The 27134-nt window shown below is 45.6% G+C and overlaps 1 protein-coding gene across 4 annotated transcripts in view; it reads left to right on the forward strand.

Moving 5' to 3' along the window:
* Positions 1-27134, forward strand: part of NF2 (NF2, moesin-ezrin-radixin like (MERLIN) tumor suppressor) — a 94584-nt gene that overhangs the window by 29617 nt on the left and 37833 nt on the right. For all 4 annotated transcript variants that reach the window (XM_078381596.1, XM_072983623.2, XM_072983624.2 and 1 more), the window contains exons 5-12: positions 8465-8533; positions 9323-9405; positions 9987-10062; positions 10727-10861; positions 13518-13592; positions 14025-14138; positions 18654-18776; positions 25826-26043. In XM_078381596.1, the coding sequence (XP_078237722.1) occupies positions 8465-8533; positions 9323-9405; positions 9987-10062; positions 10727-10861; positions 13518-13592; positions 14025-14138; positions 18654-18776; positions 25826-26043 (893 nt within the window). The remainder of the gene's footprint in view (positions 1-8464; positions 8534-9322; positions 9406-9986; positions 10063-10726; positions 10862-13517; positions 13593-14024; positions 14139-18653; positions 18777-25825; positions 26044-27134) is intronic.

The following is a 27134-nucleotide window of genomic DNA, read 5'->3' on the forward strand; positions in this document are numbered from 1 at the left end:
TTTTATTAGGACCAACTGCAAATGCAACCTAGTAAGCAAGTTTTCAAGATATACAGAACTCTTCGCCAAGTGAGGTCTTTCGAACCGAACCAGGCCGGACCAAAAACATACAGAAGAAGAGAAGGGAGGTCCAAATACGTGACCTGGTGTTGTCAAAATCCTGAAAATGAGGCTCAGTAGCTACCACAGTCCTGCAGGTTCTCATAGGACCAGTGGCAATGGCCACTAGGAAGGGGAGGGGGACCAAATGCAGACTTCTAGCCGTGAGCAAAACGTACAGGTTTGTTTGTGGCTATGCGATGCAATTCTGGTATGCGATTCATTCAGCTGGAGTATCACCGAGAGAACTGAAGGCGGGAAAGGCTTGGTCCACAAGGCCAGGGCTACCCCATGCTGGGTCATCGGCCATGACGTCCTCAGTCTAAGAATCAAGACAGGAGCCGTAAACATTCCCAGGGTATTTTAGAGATTCCCGTGAGCTAGTCTAGTGAAGAATTGAACAGGAGGACAGGATAGAAGCATTTTTGTGGGGGTAAAAGGAGGAAGACGAAACCCCCATGTATGTCATGTCCAGTTTCCTACACAGGTAGACAGACCTATCTGGTTATAAAGAACTTAAGAGGGTAGCAGGGAGTTAGTGGGAGGTGGGACCAAGGGCAGGAATGCCTCATGGGTCATGGAGTTAGCAGAGATGGACTGACTTACCCCTACATTTCAGGGAGGGTGGCCTCTACTATGGTTGTGAGCCGCTGGTGCCCAAGGGGAAGTATGATCTGACAACTCTACCACCCCACCCCTCCCGGTATTGTGTAACCTCTGAACATAGCAGGCAGTTATACCTGGACCACATCAATTCTGTGAGCATTCTCCTGCTTCCAAACTCACATTTGTGCACAATCTGCTGGGCTTAATCGTAAAGTTGATACCCCGTCAGACTCTTAAATGGAGGAAATCAGCACGTTCCTCGTAAGCTGGTCGTGGCAGCCCTTCCTCTAAGACATTTCAAATGCTAGACCTCAGTTCTGGAAGGGACAGAATTTGCAGAAATGTGAATGGCTGGGCTTGCAGGTGTGTGTGTGGGCAGGCGGGCTGAGCACTGCAGGAATGAATGAGGTGGGTTTCGTTCTTAAAACGATGCCTTCTGTTTGACTCTCAGAGTCGGTCATTTTCCTTTAAATGTAAGCGACACAGTGCATCAGAAGCAAAAGGCATGTTTTTCTAGGTTCTCGTTTAACCTTTCCTGTGTTGCATTTATGCTCATCTGAGTATTTTTCCAGCATCAGGCGTGTGTTAAAAATGCAGCAATTGTGAAAAATAATAAATACCCTTTTTTCAAAGCAATAAGTTCCCCTACGAAACGTGAGCCATTGTCGTAAGTGACTCTGCCTGTTACAGCTCTTGGATTGGGCCTTATCCTAGTTCCCGATGGTGTTTCTGCCCTCTTGTTTGTTATTTCTCAAAACTAATAATGCTCTCCTGTCTTGAATATAAATGTAGACAAATTTATTTGGTACAGGGAAACCAGCTGTCTCAGAGACAAAAAGACAATCTGCAAGTATAAACATAAACATGAATCAGTGTTCGTTCAAGAAGAACTATTCTCTTGGCATTTTAAAATATCTAATTTAATTGAAAAGCATCGTGCGTGTGTTTGGCTCCTCAACTTTACGAGATTACTCAAACCAGCATTTCTTGAAATATGTGTGCTGTCCTTCATTCCCTCTGTACCCGAATTTGGATCCTAATTTCTCATCCAAGCCTGTTCTTGTTAAATCCTTTCTGTGATTTGTGTTAACCAGGCGGTGGATGCCTAAGTGAGTCTGTCAGCTGATTTAAAGATTATTCTTTTAAAAAATGGCTTTTGGTTTTTCATCAGTCACTTAAACTTTGAATTATTGCAAGATCCGTGAAGGTGACTTTGTGGGGTGTTTGAAGGAAAGTGAAAGGAAAGTGACGGGATAAGAGAGAGTTTTTTGTTGTTGTTAAGCTGCTGCATATGGTTAATATAATTATTTACTTACACACTGTAACTTCCCCTCAAGGGTACACGTTCCAAGTTCTCTTTCATCATCACAGCTATTCCATAAAAAAGAGAGACAAGGCTGAAGATAGTTGCTCATTTATGGCCACCTAGTAAACTTCATGGCTGAACTCCAGGCATGGTTGGGGATTTGAAACTTGATCTCCAGAGCCAGTCCTGATTCAACCGTAACCACTACAGTGTACCACCGTGGCTGTTAAGAGGTTGAGCAAAGCCTCTTTTTTAAAAACTTACACCTTCCTTTTGGCATTTTTTGAACTGAGTTTAGTTCTGCGGCATAACACTGCTGAACTTCATTGATTTTTGTGGCTGTTCTTCCTAAGCTTTTATGTTGTTTTAATAAAAATTTAATCTTATCATTGATTGCATGTTCCCCTGGGAGTTTTATAGTGAGAGACTGCTTAGAGATTATATAAATATTGAAAGAGATATTGATTAAAATCCCTTTTCCCTCCCAACTCTAAATGTGACCAAGTTTTGAAATACACTGATTAATCTTTTTAACTGTGTGACGCCCCGGGGCTCAGGAAATAGCCCTCTCCAGCTTTAAATATCCACCCTTGCCCATAAATCTTGCTTTAGCTTGGAATTTATATGATAAAACATCAATTAAATGTGCTTGGAGCGGAATGTGTCCTTTTTGGCAAGCCTTTCTCAAGCCCCACATTTCCAACAATGGTTGAGTTCACGTCAAGCATCTGGTCCTCCTCCTGAAATTGGTGGAAATGTTGTCAGGTGCCTGGCGCTTCCCTGGATGGGCTTCTTTCAGTGCCTCTTGCCTTAATGGAATCTGAGTCATGAGATGCTGATCCATTCACTTCCTTTGGCATCTGTGTGGGTTTCCAAATTGGGTGCCGCCCGTCTTGACGCCCCCTTTGTCATGTACAAGCTGCAGAAAGGCTTTGCCACCAAGAGGAGGTTGGCATTCCGGCGGCTTTGTGACTCCGGGGCTCAGAAATTTAAATAGAAGCTGATTGAGAATAACCCCTGACTTCCTCTCTTCCCTCTGCCTTAATCGTTTTGTCCTACTAAAACCCACGATCCCATCATACTAGACTCCGTATGAATTGAGTCCTCCCGGCAGTGAAGGAGCGAGCCACACTGAGATTAATTTTCAAAGGAAATCATGTCTTGGCTTTAGACGTCAGTGGCGGCAGGTTGTTGCAGATTCTGTACCCGTAGCCAAGATCAAATTGGAACATTTCCAGCATACATCATTTATAACTCGCCTTCCTGTGTATCAGCCTTTATGTACCCCTTGCTTGAGTATCTCCTTGTCCCTGTTAAGAGGAACAGCTACCTTGAATTCTTAATTTCCAATGTGATGGTTTCACTGGGCTTCTCGTTATCTGAAGGGTATCGGCATGAAATGATGGATCACATGGACTAAGTTGAATAATGATTCGGTGCTATTTAGCGGCCCAATTTAGGTAAAAGAGTTTTTGGCAGCCAGACAGAGTACTACATTTTGCGGGATGGATGCATTAACTGGAACCTATACGAGGTGGATGGGCCATGGCAACGTTGCCATCTGACCTGTTGTGTACAAGAAGGTACAGTGGTGCCTCGCTTAGCGATCACTCCGTTTAACGACGAAATCGCTTAGCAATGCTGTTTTTGCGATCGCTTTGCGATGTTCCCTATGGGGTATTTTTGCTTTGCGATGATCGATTCCCTGCGATCATCGTAAAGCAACCCTTTTCGCACAGCTGATCGGCGGTTTCAAAATGGCCACCGGGAAAAAACCATGGCCGCCCACTGTTTTCTGGGACTGATTCCTCGCTTTAGAGGCAGCAAAAATGGCAGCGCTATGGAGGATCTTCGCTGAACTGTGGGTTTTAAGCCCATAGGAACGCATTAATCGTGTTTTAATGCGTTTCTATGGGCTTTTTATTTTCGCATTGCAACGTTTTCGTTCAGCAGTGATTTTGCTGGAACAAATTAATGTCGCAATGCGAGGCACCACTGTATTGCTTTGGAGCTGCTTTTTGATCCAAAAGTGTCTCTCTGTTCCACAGGAACCGTAATTGAACCACAACTCCTTTGTCAAGGTCAGGCGGGGACTATGGGCAACTGCCTTTAAATCTAGGCTTGGAAGGAATTCTGGCCCTAGTTACCTTGCACTGGAATCTGGAGCCTAAGGTTGAGCGGGTAGAACCTTTACTATTCTGTTGACCGGGGTGAAGGAGGAAAGGATGGCTCAGTTTATCGAGCTCAATACTGATTGTTGGAACCGGCCACACCCCGGAATTCAGGCTACTGACTGGTGGCAGAGCTGCCAACGTACTTCATTTACCACTGAAGAGCAGGTGAGGCCTTGAGCCCATGCAGATCCCCGTTTCTGAAAAATAATAACATACCTGTAGCTCTTGACCTTTTGTCTCACACCCATCAGCCACTCTCTCAAAGAGGGTAGGGTCCCACCAGTGGAGAAACAAGAAGCCCACTTTTCCTTAGAGAGATGCTTGAATGTTTACATGCATTCTGTTGTTATATTTAGCATTGATGGTACATTGGTGTGCAGAAGGAGGGTGGGATTAGGAGAGATACCGAGGGTCCACAGTTACTACTGACATGGTTAATCTGTGTCATGTTAGAGCAGTGCGACAGCGGAACCAGTTCCCTTGGGAGATGGTGAGCGTTCCCGGGGTGGGGGCATTCAAGAAAAAATTGGACAACCATCTATCAAATCTGCTTTGACTGGGATTCCTGCATTGAGCAGGGGCTGTATAGGCACCTTCCAGCTCCATTGTTCTATGGTGCTACATAGGGTTAGTAAGAGAGAATGCATTTCATTTGCAAGGAACATGGGGGTGGAGGGAGAGTTGTGAGTAATTGTTTTCTAAGCCCTGTGTTGCACCTAAACCTTTTGTATGCTCCACCCGTGGTGTGCAATGAAGCACTGGTTTATGTCATTCCAGTTCAAGCCATAGTATCTTCAGGGAACTGGCACACGGAAATAAAAGAGACTTGAATAGCGGTTCCTCTGTCACTGCAGTAGTTGGATTACAGTGGGCTATCACCAGTTCCTTTCCCCTATAGGGAATGTGATATATTTTGAGATTACATTTACCATCAGCCACAAATCAAAGCAAAAGCAAAGTGTGATGCTTATATCCTGCCCCATAGTGCTTCAAGCACTCTCTGGGCGGTTTACAAGTTAATGATGGTGGGTACACATTCCCCCCCCCCCGCGAGCTGGGTACTCATTTTATTGATCTCGGAAGGATAGAAGGCTGAGTCAACCTTGAGCCGGCTCCCTGGGATTGAACCCTGGGTCATGAGCACAGTTTTGGCTGCAGTACAGATGTTTAACCACTGCGCCACGAGGCACAACAAGCATTGTTAGCAATCATGCTAATTCTACACCAGTTAGGCCGCGTCTAAAATCCCGCATCCATCTCTGGGTGCTTATTTTCTTCAGATAAGTGTTGACAAATTAGGCTGGATGAACTGCTGGTTAGCTCAGCGGTTTTGGTCTCTGAGTTTGATTCCTCTGTGTGCCTGCTTGGCAGAGATTAGGCTTGATCATCTATAGCTTCCTTTCCAATTCTGCAGTTCTATGATGATGATGATGATGATGATGCAGAGACAAGAAACCTGAGAGGAAAGCAAGAGATATGATAAATAGTGGAATGACCTGGATGTGTTTAATGTGGGAAGAGAAGACATGGTCGCAGCCATCGCCATTGAGAGTTGTTGAGTAGATGATGGCGCAGAGCTGATTTCTCTTACTCCAGTGCAGCAGTTCCCTACCTTGGGTCCCCAGATGTGGTTGGACTAGAACTGGCCAGAAATCCTGGCCAGCGCAGCTAGTGGTGAAGGCTTCTGGGAGTTTTAGTCCACGAACATCTGGGGATCCAAGATTGGGAACTGCTGGTCAAGAGGAAAGGAGCAAAAGCCGTGACTGAATATTGCAGACAGAGAGTTTTAGCTAAACTTTGTGTCAGACTCCTTAGCAATAAGAACTTGCTCTGCTGTGGCAACGACAGTTTCAAGACGTGACCCATTCTCTCCTGACGGAGCTGTTTTAAGCAGAGGCTGGCTAGCTGTTGGGTTAGCCATCCTGTAGCTGCAACCTGCATTTCAAAGACGGCTTGCACCTGCAGGTTGGACTAACTCACCTTGCAAGGTCCCAACCAGGTTCTGCGATTTGGGCTTCGAAACATCTCGAAGTCACCATGTGGAGCGAAACGGCATTAATGTCCTCTACAACGGGCGTGGAAGATATCTCCCCAGGCTGTGCTACATGAATGACACAATACTCATCCATTTCTCCCCTTTTTACTAATTTAGAGGCTGTCAGCACATCAGAGGAATTACAGGCATTTCACTTCCTGGTTGGGTGGAAATCCATTGTATATGAATAATGTTATGAAGTGGTATTGCTATGAGGTGTTAATGTCTTCATTTTAATCAGTAATAAGTCATCTGTTGATGCTGTCAGAATCTACTTCAGTTTTAATTACATTATTCGACTCTGCGTGTTATCAAATTAAATGTCTGTTGCATTTAGTGGTCTCACAGCATATTAATGAACCAAAAAAGGTGGGGGGTTTTTTTTGGCCTCTCCTGTGCATGGGATCTGTGATCTAAAGGTTTTGGAAATCTGCAGAGCTGCAACTGCAAATCTCCTGGATCTGGAATCTTGTCTGCGAGGCTAGAGTTCAGCAGCTTAGTAAAAATGTCTAAAGTCTTAGCGTTTGTTTTTAAATGAGTTTAGCCCACTGAGCATTGTAACAATCAAACAAATAATAAGACCATCCTCAATGCACTGAGTTGTGTTTGCTAAAAATATAAAATATATATTTTATAAAAATATAAAATAAAATACCGGTATGTTTTGTAATGTATGGAACATAACTTTTATTGGCATACAAAACGTACAGCAAACAGCAGTTCTCAGATAAATAGGGGATATATATCCCATATGAAACAGATCAAATAGCCTCCATGCAAACAGAATATAGCAGTGCATTTGTTTCAAGATAACATCTAGCCAGTGTCCATGATCTATAACTTATACAGAAAGGAATAATTAATTGCACCCAATAAGACTAGATGGGTGGGTTTGTTACAAATTGAGTTCTACACTGCTGAATAAATAAACTAATAAATTCGGCTGCCTGTCTGGTGTAGGTTTTATTCACGCCTAACAGAAGAAAATATATTTTATAAAAATGCAAACTGTGACCGGCGTGGTCAGTAAGTAGCAGAAGATCTCTGCAGGTACAGAGTCTGGATTGATGCTTCTCAAGACCTCTTTCCATCCTTCCAAATTCAGCTGTCAGTCTTTTGTAAATTATCCGAGTTCTTGGTTATTTCCTCTACAAGTCTGAAAAGAAAACATACCTTTGGAGGTACGGCACATCTTCGTGTCACTCTACAGCTTGGAGTTCTGTTCTCTTTGTAAATTTAGGAAAATTTTGTACCACTTTTTGTTTGGAAATGATATCAGACAGGAAGTCACAAGACTAAAAAACCACGAAAGGAGACCAAAACTGAATTGGTAAAATAATAAAACAATAATAAAGCAGTAAAGCGATAAAATATTTTCTTAAAATTGGCCCAGCTAATTGACAAGGCTAGCAATGTGAAAAATGCTCAGGGAAACGTAGGCAGACAGAGATGCACCTAACTCTGCGTGGATCCAACCTAGAATCTTCATTTTTGTGTACAGGTGTGTGTGTGTGTGTGTATTTTGTGGTATGTGTAGGTGGGATGTGTTCCATTCTCTGCAGAATCAATTTATTTCCACCGGCATTATCCTTTCAAAAGGCCAGTTATTGCTCATCATCCAGGTTTCAGAACCCAGTAATAAATGCTGCCTTGACATGAGCCGGCCAGCTTTGATTTTATGGATATGAAAGTATATAAATATAATGGTCTATGAAACCTTCAAAGTCATTTTGGAGCAGGGCTCCTTCGTTCTCCTCCTTGACTGAGAGAAACCCTAATAAATGACACAGTAGAGTATTTGCAGGATTAATATCTGTAACCTTATTGAATTTGGTTAATTTGTGTAAGCGGCTGCAGAATTTCGTTTAGCTGTAGGTAGGATATCAGGCTACATCACTGTGTTGTTATTAAGAGTACAGATTTTGCTACTGATCAACAAACTTCAGTGAACTTCAGTTTTCATGGCACTGAGTTTCAGGGTGTTTAATGGCAGAAGGTATCCAGTTTAGGTTTTGAACCTTTTTTGGGGGGAAACAGACTTTTTGGGGGAGAACAAGGGGCCTGCATTGCAACCATACACACACAGTCGAAGACAAGACTTGGACCATATTAGCTGTGGCTTGTCTTTTGCCTCATAAAGATGGCCTGGGGCTGATGGGTCAGTGAGAAGCAGGGTGGTGGGCCTGTTGGTGAATCTGCATCGATTCGCTTTGTCTAACTTGACAAATTCCTTTTTCTTTGCAGTACGGCGATTATGATCCCACGGTTCACAAGCGTGGTTTCTTGGCCCAAGAGGAATTGCTTCCAAAAAGGGTAAGAATCTCGCTTGCTCAGTGTCATACCCTCTGTGGAAGTTCATCTACCTGGTTTAGCTCCCAGCAGCTTCAGCTAGGGCTGGGGGAAATAGGGGCTGGGCTGTGTACAGAGTATAGAGCTAGATGGACTTGGTATAAAGCAATTTCCTATATTGCTTGTCTATGGGAATGACCTCTAAGTAAAAACAGAAAAATGCATTTCTTCAGCTGTACTAATATTATGACAATGTTCTGTCTTACTTTTGAATGTGGCTCCTTCAGTGAAAACAAACATGAGAGAGATCCATTTCTCTGATGGCATTTCCCCCCTTGCTCCTTTTGGGCTTAAAGAAGTTCATAATCTTGTGTGTTTAGGCAAATAATCTCTACTAAAAAACCCCCACAAAAAACAGTCAGAATGGGGTCTCACACGTTCCTTTTTTCTGATGTGCAGATTGATACTAGTGTCTGTAAACACACATAAATCCCTGTGTCTGTCTGCATTGAGGGAGGATTTCTGTCACATGCTATACGTTTGAGCTGATGGGTGGGCTTGAACATGTATACGAGTAATCTGGTGAGACAGGTCCAATTACTCATAGACATGTTTGAACTTGCTTATGCGTTCGAATGTAGGTTGCAGAGAAAATGTGACATGTCATAGAAATCCTTCCCCTAGTTAAGTGTATTGAGAAGGGAGGTTGCTATGGCTTAAAGGAACCTCAGAGCTGGGTTTCTTTTGATCCTGGCGGAGTGGAAGCCGTAGGCTGAGTGGAACTCACTTTCTTTTACTGTGTCCTCCTCCTAGGTTATCAACCTCTACCAGATGACCCCTGAAATGTGGGAAGAAAGAATAACAGCCTGGTATGGCCAGCATCGAGGCAGAGCCCGGTGAGTTTTCAGGGAAAAGGTCACGTTGAAGATGATTCACGCACTGCTCAATGGCTAGGTTTCCCATTGGCCTGATTCCTGTGTAGCTGCAGACTGCGTTTGTGGGCTGGGCAGTTATGTAGATGAGCTTCCCTTGTTTGTGAAGATCTCATCATGGGGAGATAGTTCCAGTTTCGGTATTGTATACATGAAAGAGAAAGGGGGTCAGGTCAAGGATCCTGAACATTTCCCCCTGAGCCCTACAGAACTTTATAGAACCCCAGGGAATGATCAGAAGCCTGTGTTCTTCACAGCTGGCCTTTATCCCAATTAAGGGTTGATTCCAAAATGAAACCAGACAGGTCTTATCCAATCCTATCAATAATCATCTGAGTGTCATGGTGTAAGACTTTTCATGGCTGCAAGAATTCCAGGCAATGTCGACTTGTTTAATTCTACAAGCCGTATTTATCTACATGGCTTCCATGTTCCCTAAGCAGAAGATACTTCGAAATTTGAAAACCTCCAAAAGTCGACCTGCGGTCCCATTGCTTGGTAGGATTTTGCAAAGAAAGGTTTCATGCGGCTTTTACCTTTTCCAGGGATGAAGCTGAAATGGAGTATCTGAAGATAGCTCAGGACCTAGAGATGTATGGCGTTAACTACTTCGCCATTCGGGTAAGGTTGACACCTTGGCATTGTGACTTTATGTATATCTATGAAGCATGGACGAACAGCTGATTTGAAGGATGCTTGCATTCAGACTAGAGGTGTGGAGATTTACCTTCTTGGACTCCAGCTTTAAGTAGCTGGGAAATTCTGGAAGATGTAGTCTAAAAATATAGATCTGTTCCCCCCTCTGGTGCAAACCCTTTTAAATAACCTTGGAATAACCTTTGAACGGCAGAGCTGGAAGGGGCCCCTATGGATCATCCAGTCCAGCCCCTCTCAAAGAGGTATAGTGGGGAATTGAACTCCCAACCTCTGGCTCCACGGCCAGAGAGCTCAACCACTGTTCTGTTTGCTTCTCTGTCACAGTTTTACTTGGAACTTTTCACTCCTGGCAGCTGTCCTGTTGCAGCTTTACCTGCAAGCCAGGGAGAGCCTTTGGGAGGTTTTCCTGGGGGAGATGAATGAGTCATTGTCACTGCAGTTCGCTCTGCCATGGAAAACCCCGGACATACTCCTTTTCGTTCCTCCCTCCCTCCCGACTGAGTCAGTGCAGCAGAACCCTTGGCCTCAGGATGGATAGTTTCAGGAGGAATCCGTGTGTCTGTTCTGCTCCACAGATTCCGCTGGAAATCTTAATAGGTTCTTTCTGTTTTTGTTTCCTTTTGCCTAGAATAAGAAGGGAACAGAGCTTCTGCTTGGCGTCGATGCCTTAGGCCTCCACATCTATGATCCAGATAACAGGCTGACCCCCAAAATTTCTTTTCCGTGGAATGAGATTCGAAATGTCTCTTACAGTGATAAGGAGGTAGGTGCCCCTTGCCCTGTGCCTCTTACAAATCATGAATAAGCAGTGAGGAACTTCCTTCTCTTTCTTATCTCCCGTTTGGCTAGGCTTACTTCTAGCAAAGCTCTTTCAAGTCTACGGAAGAGTTCTTAAACCTAAGGCTTTTGTCTACTTATTAAAATCAAGAAGACCCGCTGAACCTTACAGCTGTATCTCAGCTGTGTAGGGCTTTTTTTTTTTTTAACATGACCTTTTGATATACAGTTTTAAAATGACATTTGTGCTGGTATTCGCAGACTGGCAGATTGAGAATTTGCCAGATGACATTTCCTGTCCTGTTCAGACTCTTCTATTTCTTTTAATTATCCTATCCACGGCATTTAGGTCTTCGTACAGTTCTTTAAAAAAATAATAGTAGCATCATCTTTAATGTAAACAGTAGCCCTCTGCCCCTTTTGGAGAATAATAATTAATTATGAGTCTTCAAGTATATTTTTATATTTTTAATTGTATTTTGATTGTTTTATCTTTTTTATTGTATTTTAATTGTTGCAAGCCGCCCAGAGACCTTTGGGTAATGTGGGAGGCATATAAGTAAACTAAATAAGTAAGTAAGTAAGTACTTTCCAAAAAAGGATGACTATTCTAAGGTTGTGAAGTACAGTACTCCAAAGCGGTTTCCCATTCTGTCTTTCTGATGGTCCTTGGACCAGGGTGCAACTTACCTAAGGCTGCACTGGTGGCAGGACACTGTAACCCATCAGCCACACACATTTCGAGTGATCTTGCCTCTGATACATAACTAGGCACTCTAATCAAGTCAGCTATGCTAGGCCTTTACTGAGGCATGTGGGCAACAAATTTGTCTTTCTTTAAAACCAATACATATATTAAGTTATCAATACTTATTGGCTTTATCTGATGGTCTGTGAAGAAGACTGATAGTGTAAGTATTACCTAAAAATAATAATAATTGTGTGTCGTCAATTCAGTTCTGACTTAATGGTGACTCTTTTTCAAGGGTTTCTGTGTAGAGAGTGCTCAGAAGTGGTTTACCCTTCCCTTCCTCTAGGGGGCACCCTGGGACCGTGAAGCTTGCCCAAGGCCACCCAGGCTGGCTCTACTTGCAGGAAACACAGTGGGGAATCGAACTCCCAACTTTTGGCTTTGTAGCAAGAGACCTAAACCACAGAGCTATCCAGCCAGCTCAGACATGACCTAGTGAGGCTAAAAAGTTTACAGTCCTTCATTACATTTACTTCTGTTGTTGAAATCTTATGTAATTAACTCATCATCGTCTCTTGAAACTATTCGTTTCAGAAATAAGCCCCTTTCAGTATTCCCTCTTGCAAGGCGTTTTGCTTACCTATTCATAGGTCTTTTCAATTTAAAGTTTTCCTCCTGCGCCTTCCTCCAGGAATTGAAGGCCCGAGACCTTGTCGGCTAGGCTTCCAACATAATAGACTGTAATAGATCTGCTCCTTGAGGGAAGGCTCTGTCATCTTTTATCATGTCAATAATCCTTGTAATAAGACGGCTGCAAGGAAGATCTGACATGATAGTCAGCAGGCTTAATCGAGGTGTGGGACAGCAGCATTGACACATCAGAGGTGCTTAATCTAGTGGAGCGTTTACGAGGTGCTCGCCTGAAACTGGAAAAGCCCTCCCTTTCTCCATCGCCAGCGGCAAGCTGGAGGATTTTTGCAAGGTAGCCTGAAACACTCTCTTGCCAGCTCCGCTGAGAAAACAAACAGGCCAGCAGCCCTTTGCTAAGATAAGTCATGCTGACTCTTAAGGCACCGACAGATAAAGGATTCCCTCACCCAACCCCGGTGTAGTCTTTTGGTCAAGAAACAGCTGCTAGCTGCTTCCGTTGTATGTTCAGTGGAGAGGATGACTCTCCCAGCTGTCCACCTCAAAGAGCAACTTGATTTTTTTGTCACAACAGCGGCTACTGGCTTGATTCCAGGGGCTTGTCCCCGCCATCCCATAGCCATCTTCCCCTTTGTGCTCGGCCACGTTGCCGGCTGGATTTGTTTTGAGGTTTCTGGTCCACATGGTATGAGAAGTCCCTGGAAGCATACAAGGCCCATGAAGTGCCTCACTTTTCCCAGCCCAGGGGAATGGTTCTCCCTTGATTGATTTTTGCATCAGCAGTCCGTCAGAAGAGATAAACCTCAGATGTGTTCATTATTTAGGGGAGGGATGGCAGCTCAAGGACAGAACCCATCCTTTATAGCATTGGTCAGCGACCTTGGGCCTCCAGGTGTTCTTGGACTTCAAATCCCAGAAATCCTGGCCATCAGAGGTGGTGCTGAAGGCTTCTGGGAGTTGTAGTCCAAGAACATGTGGAGGCCCAAGGTTGGAGACCACTGCTTTATAGGCCAAAGATCCGGAGTTCCCTCTGTGTCATTTCTAGGGTTGAGCTGGAGAGCGCTCCTCTCCAAAATGCTATGAAACTGTGGCCCATCAGGAGTTGCCGATCGTGGCCTGGATAAACGCACGGCCTGATCTGGTGTAAGGCAGCTTCTGATGATGACCCCATCCGGTGTGCTCGTGGCCTGGTTTTATCCATCATGCTAAGGGATGTTCTTCTTATTTTTAAATTAAATAAGAATGTCGGGTGTGTGAGAGAGGAGAAATCTGTGACTCCGACTGTTTTCTGTCTCCCTTACAGTTTACCATAAAGCCTCTGGACAAAAAGATTGACGTCTTCAAATTTAATTCCTCAAAGCTTCGTGTGAATAAGCTGGTATGTGCAAAAAAGGCGCCGTGGCCCTGACTTCGCTAGCCCCTGCGAGTGTTTTTCCAAAGGCAGTCGTTCGCTAAATCATGTTAGGCTCGGAAATTCCCATCGTGCCATACAAAGTGTGATGTTTTGTCAGGTTTTAGAGATTCCCCCCCCCCCCCCGGAAACGTCCTACAGTCCCACTTTCTCTCTCTCTCTCTCTGGCCACTAGAGGGTTAAAGGGGGTTTTCAGCTAAAAAATGCCAATTTGTTGGGAAAAGTTGGGATAAGGTTCATGGGAAAGAGGCACAGCGCTTCGATTTGGGTTGGGGGTGGCCCCTCAATGCCCGGCGTTGGCCACCACCCCCCCCCCCCGGTAGAGGTGGAAGAGGACTGCCCAGAAGAGGCTTCCCAATGCTAATGGGAACTCCCCGCGACCCTTGTTGTCTGCAACAGATCCTTCAGCTGTGCATTGGGAACCACGACCTGTTCATGAGGAGGAGGAAAGCCGACTCCCTGGAGGTCCAGCAGATGAAAGCCCAGGCCAGGGAGGAGAAGGCCAGGAAGCAGGTGAGAGCATTTAGACAAATAATCATCCATCACAATTCGCTCCTGTCAGTGGGTGGCTCAGGATCTCCCAGACGGAGAATCCGCTGCGTGCCTTCCAGCGAATCTCTGACCATGTTGAACGTTGGCATTTTCTGCACCAGGAAATGTCCAAAACCACAGAAGAGACTCTTGCTTGAACATTGGCTGCAACCTGCGTGGTGGTTGTAGTTAAGGAGGAGGGCATGCTTTCTCCGACATTAATTTGGGATTCTTGGCAGTTATATGCGAATGTTGATCCTGGCCTGATTTTTTTGAAGATTTTCCTTTCTTGGGCATGAGCTGTTCAGGAATACAACTCTGCAGCTTGGATAACCAGCTGTGCTCCTTTTTGGCTTTCAAGAAAACAACTGATTCTAGATACGTCTTGGAATTACCAAACCTTCCTTTACTTCTGTTCCTGCTTGATAGTAAGAACGATCTCTTCCTGTCACCCCCACTCATTCTTTCTTGCTGTACATATATTTTTCTCTCTGCATTGGCTTCTTTAGATTTGATCTATTTGCTACCTAATACAGCTTATCAGTAGCCAATTATAATATGCAGTAGGACTTGTTTCACAACAGCGCAGGGCAATGTATTTCCCCTGTTTTCTCCCTGCACTGACTAGCCAAGGGGATGGTTGAGCATATTAATAAATTGCGTGAGAAGTCTTCGTAAGGAGGTCTCCAAACCTCCACATGTCAGCGTCTAAGCAGGGAATGAGAACTAAACAGCATTACAGTCAAGGTTTTTCTCGACCTTTTTTGAGGGATGCAGTTATTTATTTATTTAAAGATATTTATATATTCATTTAATATATAAGATGTATTTAATCACTAGACTATATGTACACTTCTAAGAGTGATTTCTTAACATAAATATTTAAACACAACGTTGTGGTTTCTGCCTTGCTCAGTGGCTCAACTAAAAAGTGTGCTGATGATTCCCAGTCACAGAACCTAAAGGACAGGGTATTCTAAACAAGGGTGGGTAAAAAAAATCTCATTGATTTAAATCATCATCATCATCATAAAAATATCCTTTGTTTTAAAAAATCCAATCCACCCTGACACAAGGCAGAGGAATAATCTTATGTGTTGTCCTCTCGGTTTAAGCCAGGCAATTTTAAGGTAGTTGTTGTTTCGTCATTAAGTCGTCTTTGTGACCCCATGGACCAGAGCACGCCAGGCCCTCCTGTCTTCCACGGCCTCCCGTTTCTCCTCTTTTCTGATGGGTTTGGATTTGGTAGTATCTTTATTCCAGCCAAAGGCAAGTCAGATAGTCCATGATGTTCAGCGGTAAAATGTCTAAACACACCAGTTGTTTCAGCTTCTTAGTCAAGATGGCAGACTTATGGCATCTGAATTTTGTGGATAGGTCTGTTGCTGTCTTGCTTACTTATTGCAGATGGCATCCTGCCCTTCTCCACTCAATGAGATAAATTACATTGCAGGACGTATGGATGATGTTTTGTTTAATATAGCTGGTCCTGCCAGTCACACTGAGAGTCAAAGTGACTTTCTTCCTGAGAAGCAGACGGGTTATATACAGCGTTCAGAATCACAAGGGGGGTGATCCAGGACTGCTGACTGGTGGTTTGAGGACAATTCTCATCAAGAATCTCTATAGCTTTGGTAGCTGATGGAAAGCTGTCCCAGAAGGCTTGCTGATTTCCAAGATATTCTGATTTTGCTAACCATGGATAGCTTTCTGTAACTCCCTCCCCATTTCCGTGTGTGTGCATCCTTCCTTTCCTTTTGGAAGACATAGAGCTGCACGAGGCTTTGAACTGGCTTTTGAACTTGAAATGCAGAATTATGTCCTGTACACAATGCAGTAGATTCCATTCTAAACTTAAGAGTTTAAGAGAGAACACCATTCAGCTCAGCTGCAATATACGTAAACAATGAGGTAGAACTGAGCAGGATGACTCGCCTCTCAGCTTTTGGCGATCCTTATGGTCTCCATAACAGTATCAAGAGAGAATATTTTTATTTGCTACATCATTTATTTATTTCATTTCAATTTTTACACTGCCAGGCCACTACTATAGGTGTCTTACAATAATAGCATCAACAATATAAACTAAAATTCAGTACTTGGTAAGGTAAAGGTTCCCCTTGGCATTGAGTCCAGTCGTGTCCAACTCTAGGGTGCGGAGCTCATCCCTGTCTCCAAGCCGTAGAGCCAGCGTTTGTCTGAAGACATTTTCTGTGGTCACGTGGCCAGTGCAACTAGACATGGAACGCCGTGACCTTCCCACCGAGGTGGTCCCTATTCATCTACTCGCATTTTACATGCTTTCAAACGGCTAAGTTGGAAGGAGCTGGGACAAGTGACGGGAACTTACTCCGTTGCGTGGATTCGATCTTACGACTGCTTGGTCTTCTGACCCTGCAGCACTGAGGCTTCTGCAGTTTAGCCCACAGCGCCACCCATGTCCTGATTCAGTACTACACAACAAATAAACATGAAACAAGAAAGCAAACAAAACCTAAACTTAAATGAAATCTATATTAATATGCAAGATGGTTCATTCTGAATATAGTGCTTTTTTAAAGCTTCAAGAATAATCTGTATAGAGGAGATCTGTCCAGCTGACAGAGAGTCTTCTGTTTTGCTGGTTCTTGGATGGCCCTGGTCCATTCCTTCCTCTTGAAGGAAGGATGATATATGTGTGTTCACAGGTGCATGCATGGATACCTAGATGCCTAAAATTGTGTCCTGCTGCTCACCTTTTAGCCTGTTACTGAGCTGTGGCATTAGTAAGTTGGCTGTGTTTTGCACTCCAGATGGGGCCCGGGAGGGGGAATCGGTGCACTCCTGTGTCCTAATTAGATGGTGATGGAATGCACACCGACACCGCGGGGCACGCTGCCTGCATGCTAATTTTCGGCCTGGCCTCTTTTACCCGCTTGCAGGTCAGCCCAGCCGGCAGGCACGGCACCTCGGAGGCGGCAGCGGGGAGCCCAGTGAGCGCCGATCAGCAAATTGGATTGCAGGAGTCGTTGTTTTCAGCTTGTAGACCTTTCCTGCTTGCTGAAACCCACACAGCTAATCTGTATGGTTCTGCTCAGCATATAGATGGCCACTTCTGGTTAAGCTGTTAAATAGGCACCGTTGCCGGAACAGCCGCGGAGGGCTTTACGATGCTCAGAGAGGCTAAGGTTACAGGAGTGATCGGCTAGGGTCCTGTTCTTGGATTCGCACGTCTGCCAATGGCTCTGGGCTGAGAGCTTTGTGTTGCAGACAGCCAGGGTAGGGATAAGACTCTCTGGCTTTGCCGACTTGTATCAGCTGGAATTGTAGGAATGGACAGGGTCTCGAGCCCTGAGGGGGAGAGGGCTGCTCTCGGCCCGTGCCACCTGGCAAGTAGGGGCCTTAACATGGCAAGCCAGATGGATTCTTTCAGTTCCAAGAAGGGCAACTCAAGATGGGCCTAGTGAAGCATCAGTCGTTGCAGAGAACTGGGCCAGTGCTTTTAGGAAGGAGGAAGCCTGCATGAGTTAAAGGGAAGCAAGCCCACGAGGGATGTGGGTGGTGTTGCGGGTTAAACCGCAGAAGCCTCTGTGCTGCAAGGTCAGAAGACCAGCAGTCATAAGATCGAATCCACGCGATGGAGTGAGCTTCTGTCGCTTGTCCCAGCTCCTGCCAACCTAGCAGTTTGGAAGCATGTAAATGTGAGTAGATAAATAGGTACCACCACGCTGGGAAGGTCATGGCGTTCTGTGTCTAGTCCCGCTGGCCACGTGACCACGGAAACTGTCTTCGCACAAATGCTGGCTCTACGGCTTGGAGACGGGGATGAGCTCCACACTCTAGAGTTGGACACGACTGGACTAAATGTCAAGGGGAACCTTTACCTTTACCTACCCCAAAACTCCAGGAACAAATGAACGGACAAGAGGACGACCGTGATGTTTGCAGCCTCCCCCGCTTTGTCAGTAGGGCTTTGACTGGATTCTCCACTGAGTCTCATCCTTAGGAACACACCTTCTCATAGTTTGTTTTTTCTTGGTGCTGGGTTAAAGGTATAGATATGCAAAAAAAAAGCAAAGCACAGCGTGCTGCTTATATACCGCCCCATAGTGCTTCAACCACTCTCTGGGCGGTTTACAAATTAATTATGCAGGCTACACATTCCCCCCCCCCCCAGCAAGCTGGGTACTCATTTTACCGATCTCGGAAGGATTTCTCCAGCTCTGCAGAGTGGGACTCACCCAGCCCTATCAGTCTGTCAGCAAACTGACACTGCACTCTTAATCACCTCTGCTCCTTTACAAAACCGATAAATTTTCTTACAAGTTTGGACTATGGGAGCAGAATGGATTGTGCCAAGCAAATATGTGAGTTCTTTCACTTGAGTACAGTAGCCCCAATAAATCGGATTTCTTCTTAGTGCAGAACATGTGCAATCTGCACACGAGTTCCTCTTAATGGTAATGGGTTGTGGGTTTTCCCCCCCTCTCTGTCCTGTCCCCCCCACCCCCACCCCAGATGGAACGTCAGCGTTTAGCACGCGAGAAGCAGATGAGAGAAGAGGCTGAGCGGACCAGGGACGAATTGGAGAGGAGGCTTCTGCAGTTAAAAGAAGAGGCGACGATGGCCAACGAAGCCTTGGTATCTGTTTGTTTTTGTTTGTTTGTTTGTTTGTTTGTTTGTTGTGCTTCTGTCCCTCCCATCTAGCAGCCAGCTACTCTGGCAGCTTACGCCGAACATAGAACAAAACGTTCAACCCAAAATAACGTATAAGAGTAAAAGAACAGCATTATTATCATCAAATAATGTAACATAGCAGCACCCCCACCAATGGCGAGAGGAAATCAATTTATAATGGGTCGTAACATCTCTCAGGAGGGGAGGATGGACCTGACTGCCTGTTTAAAAAGCACCGCTTTCACCTGCTTCCTGGAGAGGAGGGAGGGAGGGAGGGAGATTGGTGCGCAGGCAGTGAATTCCAGAGTGTCGCAGAGACCACCAAGAAAGCCCAGCCTGGTTCCTGGTGGACATTTTCCAGGCCATCTATAGGATGGCCACTTGCAGCAATACTGCCAGAGATGATTGGTGGCTCAAGTAGTAGATCTTAGGGAGAGCCACTCTGAGAAGTACTGAGGTCCCTAGGCATTTGAGACTCTATAAGTTAGACTTGGCACTTTGAATTTGGTGTGGAAGCAGACAGGAAGCCAAAGCAGGCCTACCAGCATCGGGAGAAATATCATCATCTTTGGAAACTCCCGCAAGAAATCTGGTAGGCCTCAAGCCTTTCTGGTCTGCCACAGTGATGTTGCCTCGTACTCTTTTTGAAGGTGCACCAAAAAGAGTGGGTGCCTCACACTTGTGGGCCAATCTGAATGGAACACTTCTGCGTGATGGGATCACGCATACCTCTTGACATGGGTATCTGTGCTGTGAGTGCAATGGCCCGTAGAGGGTTAAGAGGATGGGTACTTTGGGTTTGCCCATAGTATAATGAATTGTAGCACTTCGTTTTCTTGATGAATAGACAAGTTGTGTCCCAACAGTTCTGGGATGGGACATTTTTAAGGCTCAACGTGTTTGCTCTTGGCTGACTAGCAGGGGCATTCAACTCGATGTTTACAAGTTCAATCATTAGAGTCCTCGTGGGGCTGCTCTGATATGCTCTCTGATAAAAGATAAGCTTGGAAGTGTCTGTTCTTTACCTAGTCTTTTCCTTGAAGTATTCTGTAAGAGGAGTTGAGTTGAAGGTGTGAATGATCCTTTACCTGCTGACCTCTGCCTGTTAGTTCAGCTTCCCAGGCACTCAAAGAAGCTTCAAAGTGTCTAGCAAATATTCCCCAAAGGTTCTTTGTTTCTCTGCTGGTGTTGTTCTAGGTCTCTCCTGCTTCTTGCCTTTTCTCCTTTCCTCCCTTTCAGAGGCATGGCCAGCTCTAGACCTGTTCCCATTTCATTTCGCCAGAATCGGCATTTTGTAGAGGGACGGAAGCATTCTGTCACCATTCCTCAGAGCAAGGACCTGCCCCTTCCCATTTCCTGCAGGAGTGGGAGGCTTGAGAGGAGAAGCACATGGCACCTTGAGTCTCTCCTGCCCCCCCCCCCGGGAAAGTCAAGGAAAACCCACAAACATTTTGGCAGCTTTATAGACCCTCCCCCAAAGAATTGTGCCTCTAGGGTTTTTCTTCTGAACCAAGCTATGGGATCACCTGGCATCTTGTTTTAGGAAAAACCCAAAGTGCAATTAAAAGGAAACTAGGAAGTGGTCTTTTGGCTGTTGTGTCCAGATCCCTAAAGCGTGCCCGCCCATGCCTTCGGAGGTGCAGAGTTGGGAGTGTCGCGTGGAAGAGACGGCAGCAACAAGAGAAAAGGGCGGAAGCAGTCGGTGGAAGAACGACACAGGAAAAAACCTTCTTCTTCTTCTTCTTCCCCTGAGCAGCTGCTCCCTGTCTCCCGTTTGGAAGAGGAGCAGAAGGTCTGCTATCCAGGAGCTTGAAGGACAGCGTGGGAGCAGACACGGGACATGCTTCAGGGACATGTTTTATTCATGGGCAGCAGCTTCCCGTTAGGCTCAAGCCTCGTTGTCCCATCTGCCTCTTTCCTCTGATTATTTTTTAACCAACTCTTGATAGATGCGGTTTGACAGTGTTTGTGTTCTCCCTTATATTTTGGCAGCGGATGAATTGAGAAAAGGAACATGACTCTTGGTCTTAGGAAGCACCTGAAATTTAGCCCCGACGAGAGGAGGACGTTATATTCTCTCGTCGCGGCAGTAAGAGTTCTCCTTCTTCTCGAAGGGCTTGTTGCCCAGTATTTGAGCAAAGGAACTTGGCGTCCTGGTGGTCGAGAGAGGGACTCAGACTTTTCCTAAGGAGGCGCTTGTGCTCCATTACTTAACATTTTCTTGGCTGTCCTGTATTTCATTCGTGGAAGTTGAAGGTCAATGCAGCCGTTAGTTGTAATGGTCAGCATTTATCCTATCCTCAGAGGCCACATGCTTCTGAATCCCATTTGCGGGAGAGCAGCTTGGAAGGTGTGATTGCGTTCATTTCCTGCCTGTAGGTTTTCAAGAAACATCTACGAGCTTTTTTCAGGTCTCACCCTGGGAAAAAGAGAGGCAGATGGAAGACCTTTCTTTCCTGAGACAGCATTTCTCTTGTGATGGGTCGTGGGCAATTAGTTCTTCTAAGATAGAGACTATATTTGAAATTCCTCATCTTCCCCCATGATCCTTGCCCAGGTTTAAGGTGTTTGAAGGACCTCTTTCTTTGGATCCCACCACCCACATGGGGCGTTGTGGGGATGACCTGTTGGGAAACCTTCTTTCGGGGGATGGTTGGCGCTGCTAAAATCACTCCTTAAAGACCTCACTTCCTTTGAAAGCCTTAATAGGCAGGCCGTAACTCGGTTCTGATTTGACGGCACAGAAGAGCCACCAACGCAGGGGTGCCCTGGTGAATTTGCGCAATGCAACACTGGTTGTTGTTATTTAGTAGTTTAGTCGTGTCCAACTCTTTGTGACCTCATGGACCAGAGCACGCCAGGCCCTCCTGTCTTCCACTGCCTCCCGGAGTTGGGTCAAATTCATGTTGGCAGTTTCGATGACCCTGTCCAGCCATCTTGTCCCCTGTCGTCCCCTTCTCCTGTTGCCCTCAAACTTTCCCAACAAACTTGCCCTCAAACTTTTCCAGGGAGTCTTCTCTTTTCATGAGATGGCCAAAGTACTGCATCCTCAGTTTCAGGATCTGTGCTTCCAGTGAGCACTCAGGGTTGATTTCCTTCAGAACGATAGATTTGTTCTCTTTCCAGTCCAGGGGACTCTCAAGGGCTTCCTCCAGCACCACAATTCAAAAGCATCAATTCTTCGGCGGTCAGCTTTCTTTATGGTCCAGCTCTCACTTCCGTACATCACTGGTGCCTGTTCTCAAATGGAGTCGGCACATAGAGAGGCCCATAGGAGTGGCAGAGGCTTTTTTCTGTGCCTGATTCTAGCCCAGAGGTTTTGATCCTTCAGCTCCCAGAATTCCTGACCACTGGCCACTAGGATTTGCCGTTGTAGGCATCTACAAAGCCAAGGATTGAGAACTCCTGCTTTACAGGGCTGGCCTTCATGCACAGCCAACCGTGTACCAACTGTCTGACACTGAAAGCGTGTTCTAGGAGGACGATTCCCCTCTCTTCCTTCTCTTGAAGGAAGCCCATAAGGTGATGTTCAAGACCGTAATCGATTGAGCCCCTGTTTTAAGCGCTCTGCCTAACAGAACTGTGATGATCTTGGGAGACTGTCTTGTTATCTAGACCAGTAGGTTCGCAGCCTTGGGTGACCCAGGCGTTCTTGGACTGCAACTCCCAGAAACTCCAGCCAGCACAGCTGGCGGTGAAGGCTTCTGGGAATTGCAGTCCAAGGACATCTGGGCTACCCAAGGTTGAGAACCACTGATCTAGACTAAACATGGGGTAGCTGTGACCTTTACAGCTATAAAAGGGGAAAAAATCCTGAAAATAGCCTGTAATGGAGGCATTGGGAGGTGTGTTTGGGAGTTTTACGTCAATGTGTTTAGCTTGGGATCCATATTGCCAGTAAAAATGGCTTTGGGTCTGCATGGATCCTACAAACCATGCTCTGCCCACTCTTGAGTAGGAGATGGCATTTCCTGCCTGTCCTGTGTATTCCAACAGGTGGCATTAAGCCTCCACCAGTTCCCTACACGCTGTTCTTGCCAAAACCACCCGCTTTTGCAGACTAATTAGACCCATTCAGAGACGGGTATAAAAGATAGCCAAGGAATCCAGAATTTGAACCGATTTGGTCCGTGCTAGACTTTTTTTCTTTTCTTTTAGAAAGGCTCAGCACAGATGCTTCAACAGTGTTGAATGTCACCTTGGGCTGACATGCTGGTACCTAGCAGAGAAATTTATTTTCATCATTGCCACGCATGCTACATTTATCCCCAGGATGAACTTGATATTTAAAGGTCTGTGGAGGTGCATTTTCCCAGCTAAATCCTTCTTCCTCAAAAGAGAGAGAGAAAAAAAAATCACAACACAACCTGGATTTTAAGAGAGTATTTCTTTTTCGCAGACCCAGCTTGAACTTTGTTCTGATCTATTAGACAATTTTCTCTTCTCCTTCACGTTAACTAAATGAGAACAAGATTGCTTTTGGCTGGCTATTCATATCTGGGATCATCCCTCGCCAAAAACAGGATTTTAGCTCCTTAGGAGACTCTCCTACATTTTCAGCTTGTAGGGCTTGAGACTCAACTGAGTTAAGGTGCAGAGCAGCCTCCTGAAGTCCTGTCAGCATCTTCATCATAAGGCCCAACGGCATCAATAGGGTTTCCTCTTCCTCTTCCAATGCATCTTTTGGCCAGCATCTTTTCTGAAAGGTGGTCTCCCGCTGTTGAAGAGAGGGTGGCCGCTCACTTAAGAGCCCTCAATGCAGCTTATTGTGGTGCTCTGGCTCAAGGGTCTCGCTGGGAGCTGTCCCAAGTGCTGAAGTTTTTTTTTGCTATCTCCATAACCACCCAGAACACAGCATCCCAAATCTTCCAGAGTTAAAGGCTGCCCTGATGGAAAAGGTTGGCAGAAATGAAAACCACCCCCAAAATGGCCTGGGCTGCCAGATGGGCAGTATATAAATCAAATAAATAAATGAAGAATGAAAATTCAGAACTTGCGCTGCATTTCCCGTCTTAGAAGTGCGACAGTCGTCACACTCGCATTGAAAGGAAGGAAGGGTGCAGAGAAAGAGGGTGCCCCGTTTTTTTATAAGAGGGCAACGAGGATTTCCTGAAAGCTCTGAAAACTTGAAAGTTTTGAGGGTCAGTGGGCTCTTTCTTTCCATGGAGTGTCCTTCTTACCAGAGAGCTTCCTTTGTCAGACTAGGGAGGAAATGCTACCCAAGATCCTTCATCCTGGAGTTCTTGGAAAGGGAAGCGAACGGGAAGAGTAAACCCTAGTGGGTTGTTTGAACCATTTTGCTCTCTTTCCCTGTGGCCTCTTGTGTTCTTTCGTGCTCTCCGGATTGCAGACGGTTAAAAGCCATCGAAGTGTCTGTCGGTCAGAGCTAGCCGTGGGACTGGAACTAAGGTAGCCTTTGCAACACAAGGGAATGAGGCCACGTGCAGTTAAATTGTGCCTGTGATCATCCGCCCATGTGAACTGATTTTCTCTTCTGGAAGGAAACAAAACAAACAAAACGACCGAACAGTGAAATGATGAAAACGTTATTTTGCCCCAAAAAGAAAGGAGTCAGACTCAGATGAGGTCAGTGAGTGAGGTCGCACAAAAAGGAGGAGGGCCAGCCGAAACTCAGGCGTCATTCTGGCCCGGTCGTTTTAAAGATGGAAAATGCTTTTCGTGTCTCTCTGGCTCTCCCTGTCTCTCCGTTTGTCTGTCTGTATGTCTCTAGCTGCCTACCTATAATATTTTTAACATACTTGTTCCTTAAAAAGGAAGTTTATATAATTAAAAGTCAATATTAGAAGCTAAAAACAGTGAGTATACAAATACTAAAAAAAAAATTTCAAATATTACTTTGAGACAAAAGCAATACTAAAATTACATTCAAAGTGGTAACGCATAACGATCCGTTTTAAAAAAATCCTCTTCAGACAGCCATTCACTCAGGGAAAGATTGCCAGAAGGGAAAGGTGGAAGGGACAGCACAGATGTCAGCTGCACCTCCAGTGGGAGGGAGTTCCACAGTTTGGGAGCAGCCACAGAGAAGGCCCTCTCTCCTGTGTCCCCATCAGAGACACCTGTGAAGGTGGAGGGACACAGAGAAAGGCTTGTCCTGCTGATCTTAACACTCGAGCAGGCTCATAAAGGGAGACGCAGTCCTTGAGGTTGCTCGGATTCAAAGCCATTTAGGGCTTTATAAGTTAGAACCAGCACTTTGAATTGTGCCCGGGAATGAATGGATCAGCAGCCCGTGGAACAGATGTAACAGCAGGGTTATGTGATCCCACTTTCTGGAGAGTGGATAAATGAAGAAGCTAAACGGCAGCGAGCTCTCCCCTCTTTTTCGAACGCCTGCTGGGCAGAAGAGGCAAAAACAGGTGCCTCGTCCTCATGGAAGCGATAAAGGCTGTGCTTGGCCAAGATCTGAACTCTGCCACTTCGTTCTGCAGGTAGCGAGGGCTCCCAATGAAAGACCAAGTGAGTTGTTCCTCCATGAAATAACTTTTGCAAAAATAAAAGGTGTGAAATCCTCAAACATATCTGAGAGAGAATTTTCGCCAAATCGCTTCCCGACGTGTCGGTTCACAGATTGCAGGGAATTCCCCTCCTCTAATACTGGAGCACGCAGTCCAGTGAGCCCTCATTTTTTCATGGGAATTTCCTCCATGCAAAGAAGGTCGGGATAGTTTAATAATAATTATGTGTCAACAGGCTTATTGCAACGTAAATCAAGCCTTGCTAGCCTTCCTAGGTGGAAGTTACTTTGAAGTGGTTTTCCAGTCCTTTTTCTGGGCTGCCCTGGGAATTTGCAGCTTTTCCGAGGCTGCAAAGTCTGTTTCTTCCCCCAGGAAGCACAGACGGCTTCGCAGGCAGGTGCTCCAACACACTGAGCTGTCCGGCCAGCACAGTCTCATTTTAGGAATGGAGTTCTGTTCACAGTTGCTGTAACTCCTTGGACCGGGGAGGGGTGTCAGTGCTGCCAGGTCACTCTTTATTCCTCTTGATTCCAGATGCGGTCTGAAGAAACCGCAGACCTGCTGGCTGAGAAAGCTCAGATCACGGAAGAAGAAGCGAAGCTCCTGGCTCAGAAAGCAGCCGAAGCGGAGCAGGAGATGCAGCGGATCAAGGCCACGGCGATTCGGACCGAGGAGGAAAAGCGGCTCATGGAGCAAAAAGTGCTGGAGGCCGAGATGCTGGCTTTGAAAATGGCAGAAGAATCCGAACGGAGGTAAGACGAAGAGCGCCGGACGCCGGCTTTTGCAGGCTTTGCCGTCTGAAAGATTTCTGGTCCGCTTTATATTCTGGAAGAGTTCCATCTCTTTCTAACCGCAAAAATGCAAAAGCAGGCAATATCTTTATTAGAGCACTGGAAAAATCAAGTACAGGAGATCCATAGGGGATCAGTCCCAAGCTCCCCGCCCTGCGCGGACGCGCAAGTAAAGAATGCTGTGCATAGCAGGGTTTCTGATTCCCTCTAGTGGCTAGTTCTGGTAAATATACCTTGGAAATTCGTATTTCTTGGGTTTTGTCAAGGATTTGGCAACAGGAAAATGCAGAGTAATTGAAGACACAAGTTCTTTTGCAAGACGGTTGTATTTACAGTGTTTACAAGTATTTACAGGCAGGTATCACATCAGCATGGCAGGACATCATTACACAAACGGACATAGTGGATTGCAGCAAATGGTGGAGAGAGAAGAGAATGATATATAGACACTGTTCACTTATATACATATACATGGCATCTCTCGTCCAATCAGAAGACACATGACTTCATCTTCTGTACCTGGTGTCTTCTTATTTCCAGACATTGCATCGTCTTCAGAGTGACTCAGCATACTCCCATCTGTGCACAATGGCAGCTCGTTAATAATACATTTATTCAGGTTCAGGCCTACAAAATTTCTATATTCTGACAGGTTTTAAATTTAATATTCTCAGGCAGCGGCTAAGCGAATCTGTGGGTGACGATCCAGCAGATAAGTGGGTCCTACTGTAGATTGCAAGCTTTTGATGGTAACCTAGCCCATCTTCCTCAGGCAGTTCAAAGGTTTCTGGTCTTTGAGCCCAGATCCTTCTGCGTCCAAAGCCTGTGTGGTTCCCCTTGTGTAGTCCCCTGATCTGTTTTGATCCATACTGCCCTGCTTCATTTTTATAGCACACCCTATCACTTGGTGTTTTTTTCTCTTTCAGAGGAAAATGGGAGAGAGAAAAGGTTAAAGACACAGTACTAAAGCCATGAGGTCTGTCATAGACATGGGGGAAATTTGTCTCCATTGACGAAGATGAATCCCGCCGGTACAGGTGGCCGGCCCGATT

Source organism: Pogona vitticeps, chromosome 14 (genome assembly GCF_051106095.1).
Source record: "Pogona vitticeps strain Pit_001003342236 chromosome 14, PviZW2.1, whole genome shotgun sequence".
Classification (NCBI taxonomy): domain Eukaryota; kingdom Metazoa; phylum Chordata; class Lepidosauria; order Squamata; family Agamidae; genus Pogona; species Pogona vitticeps.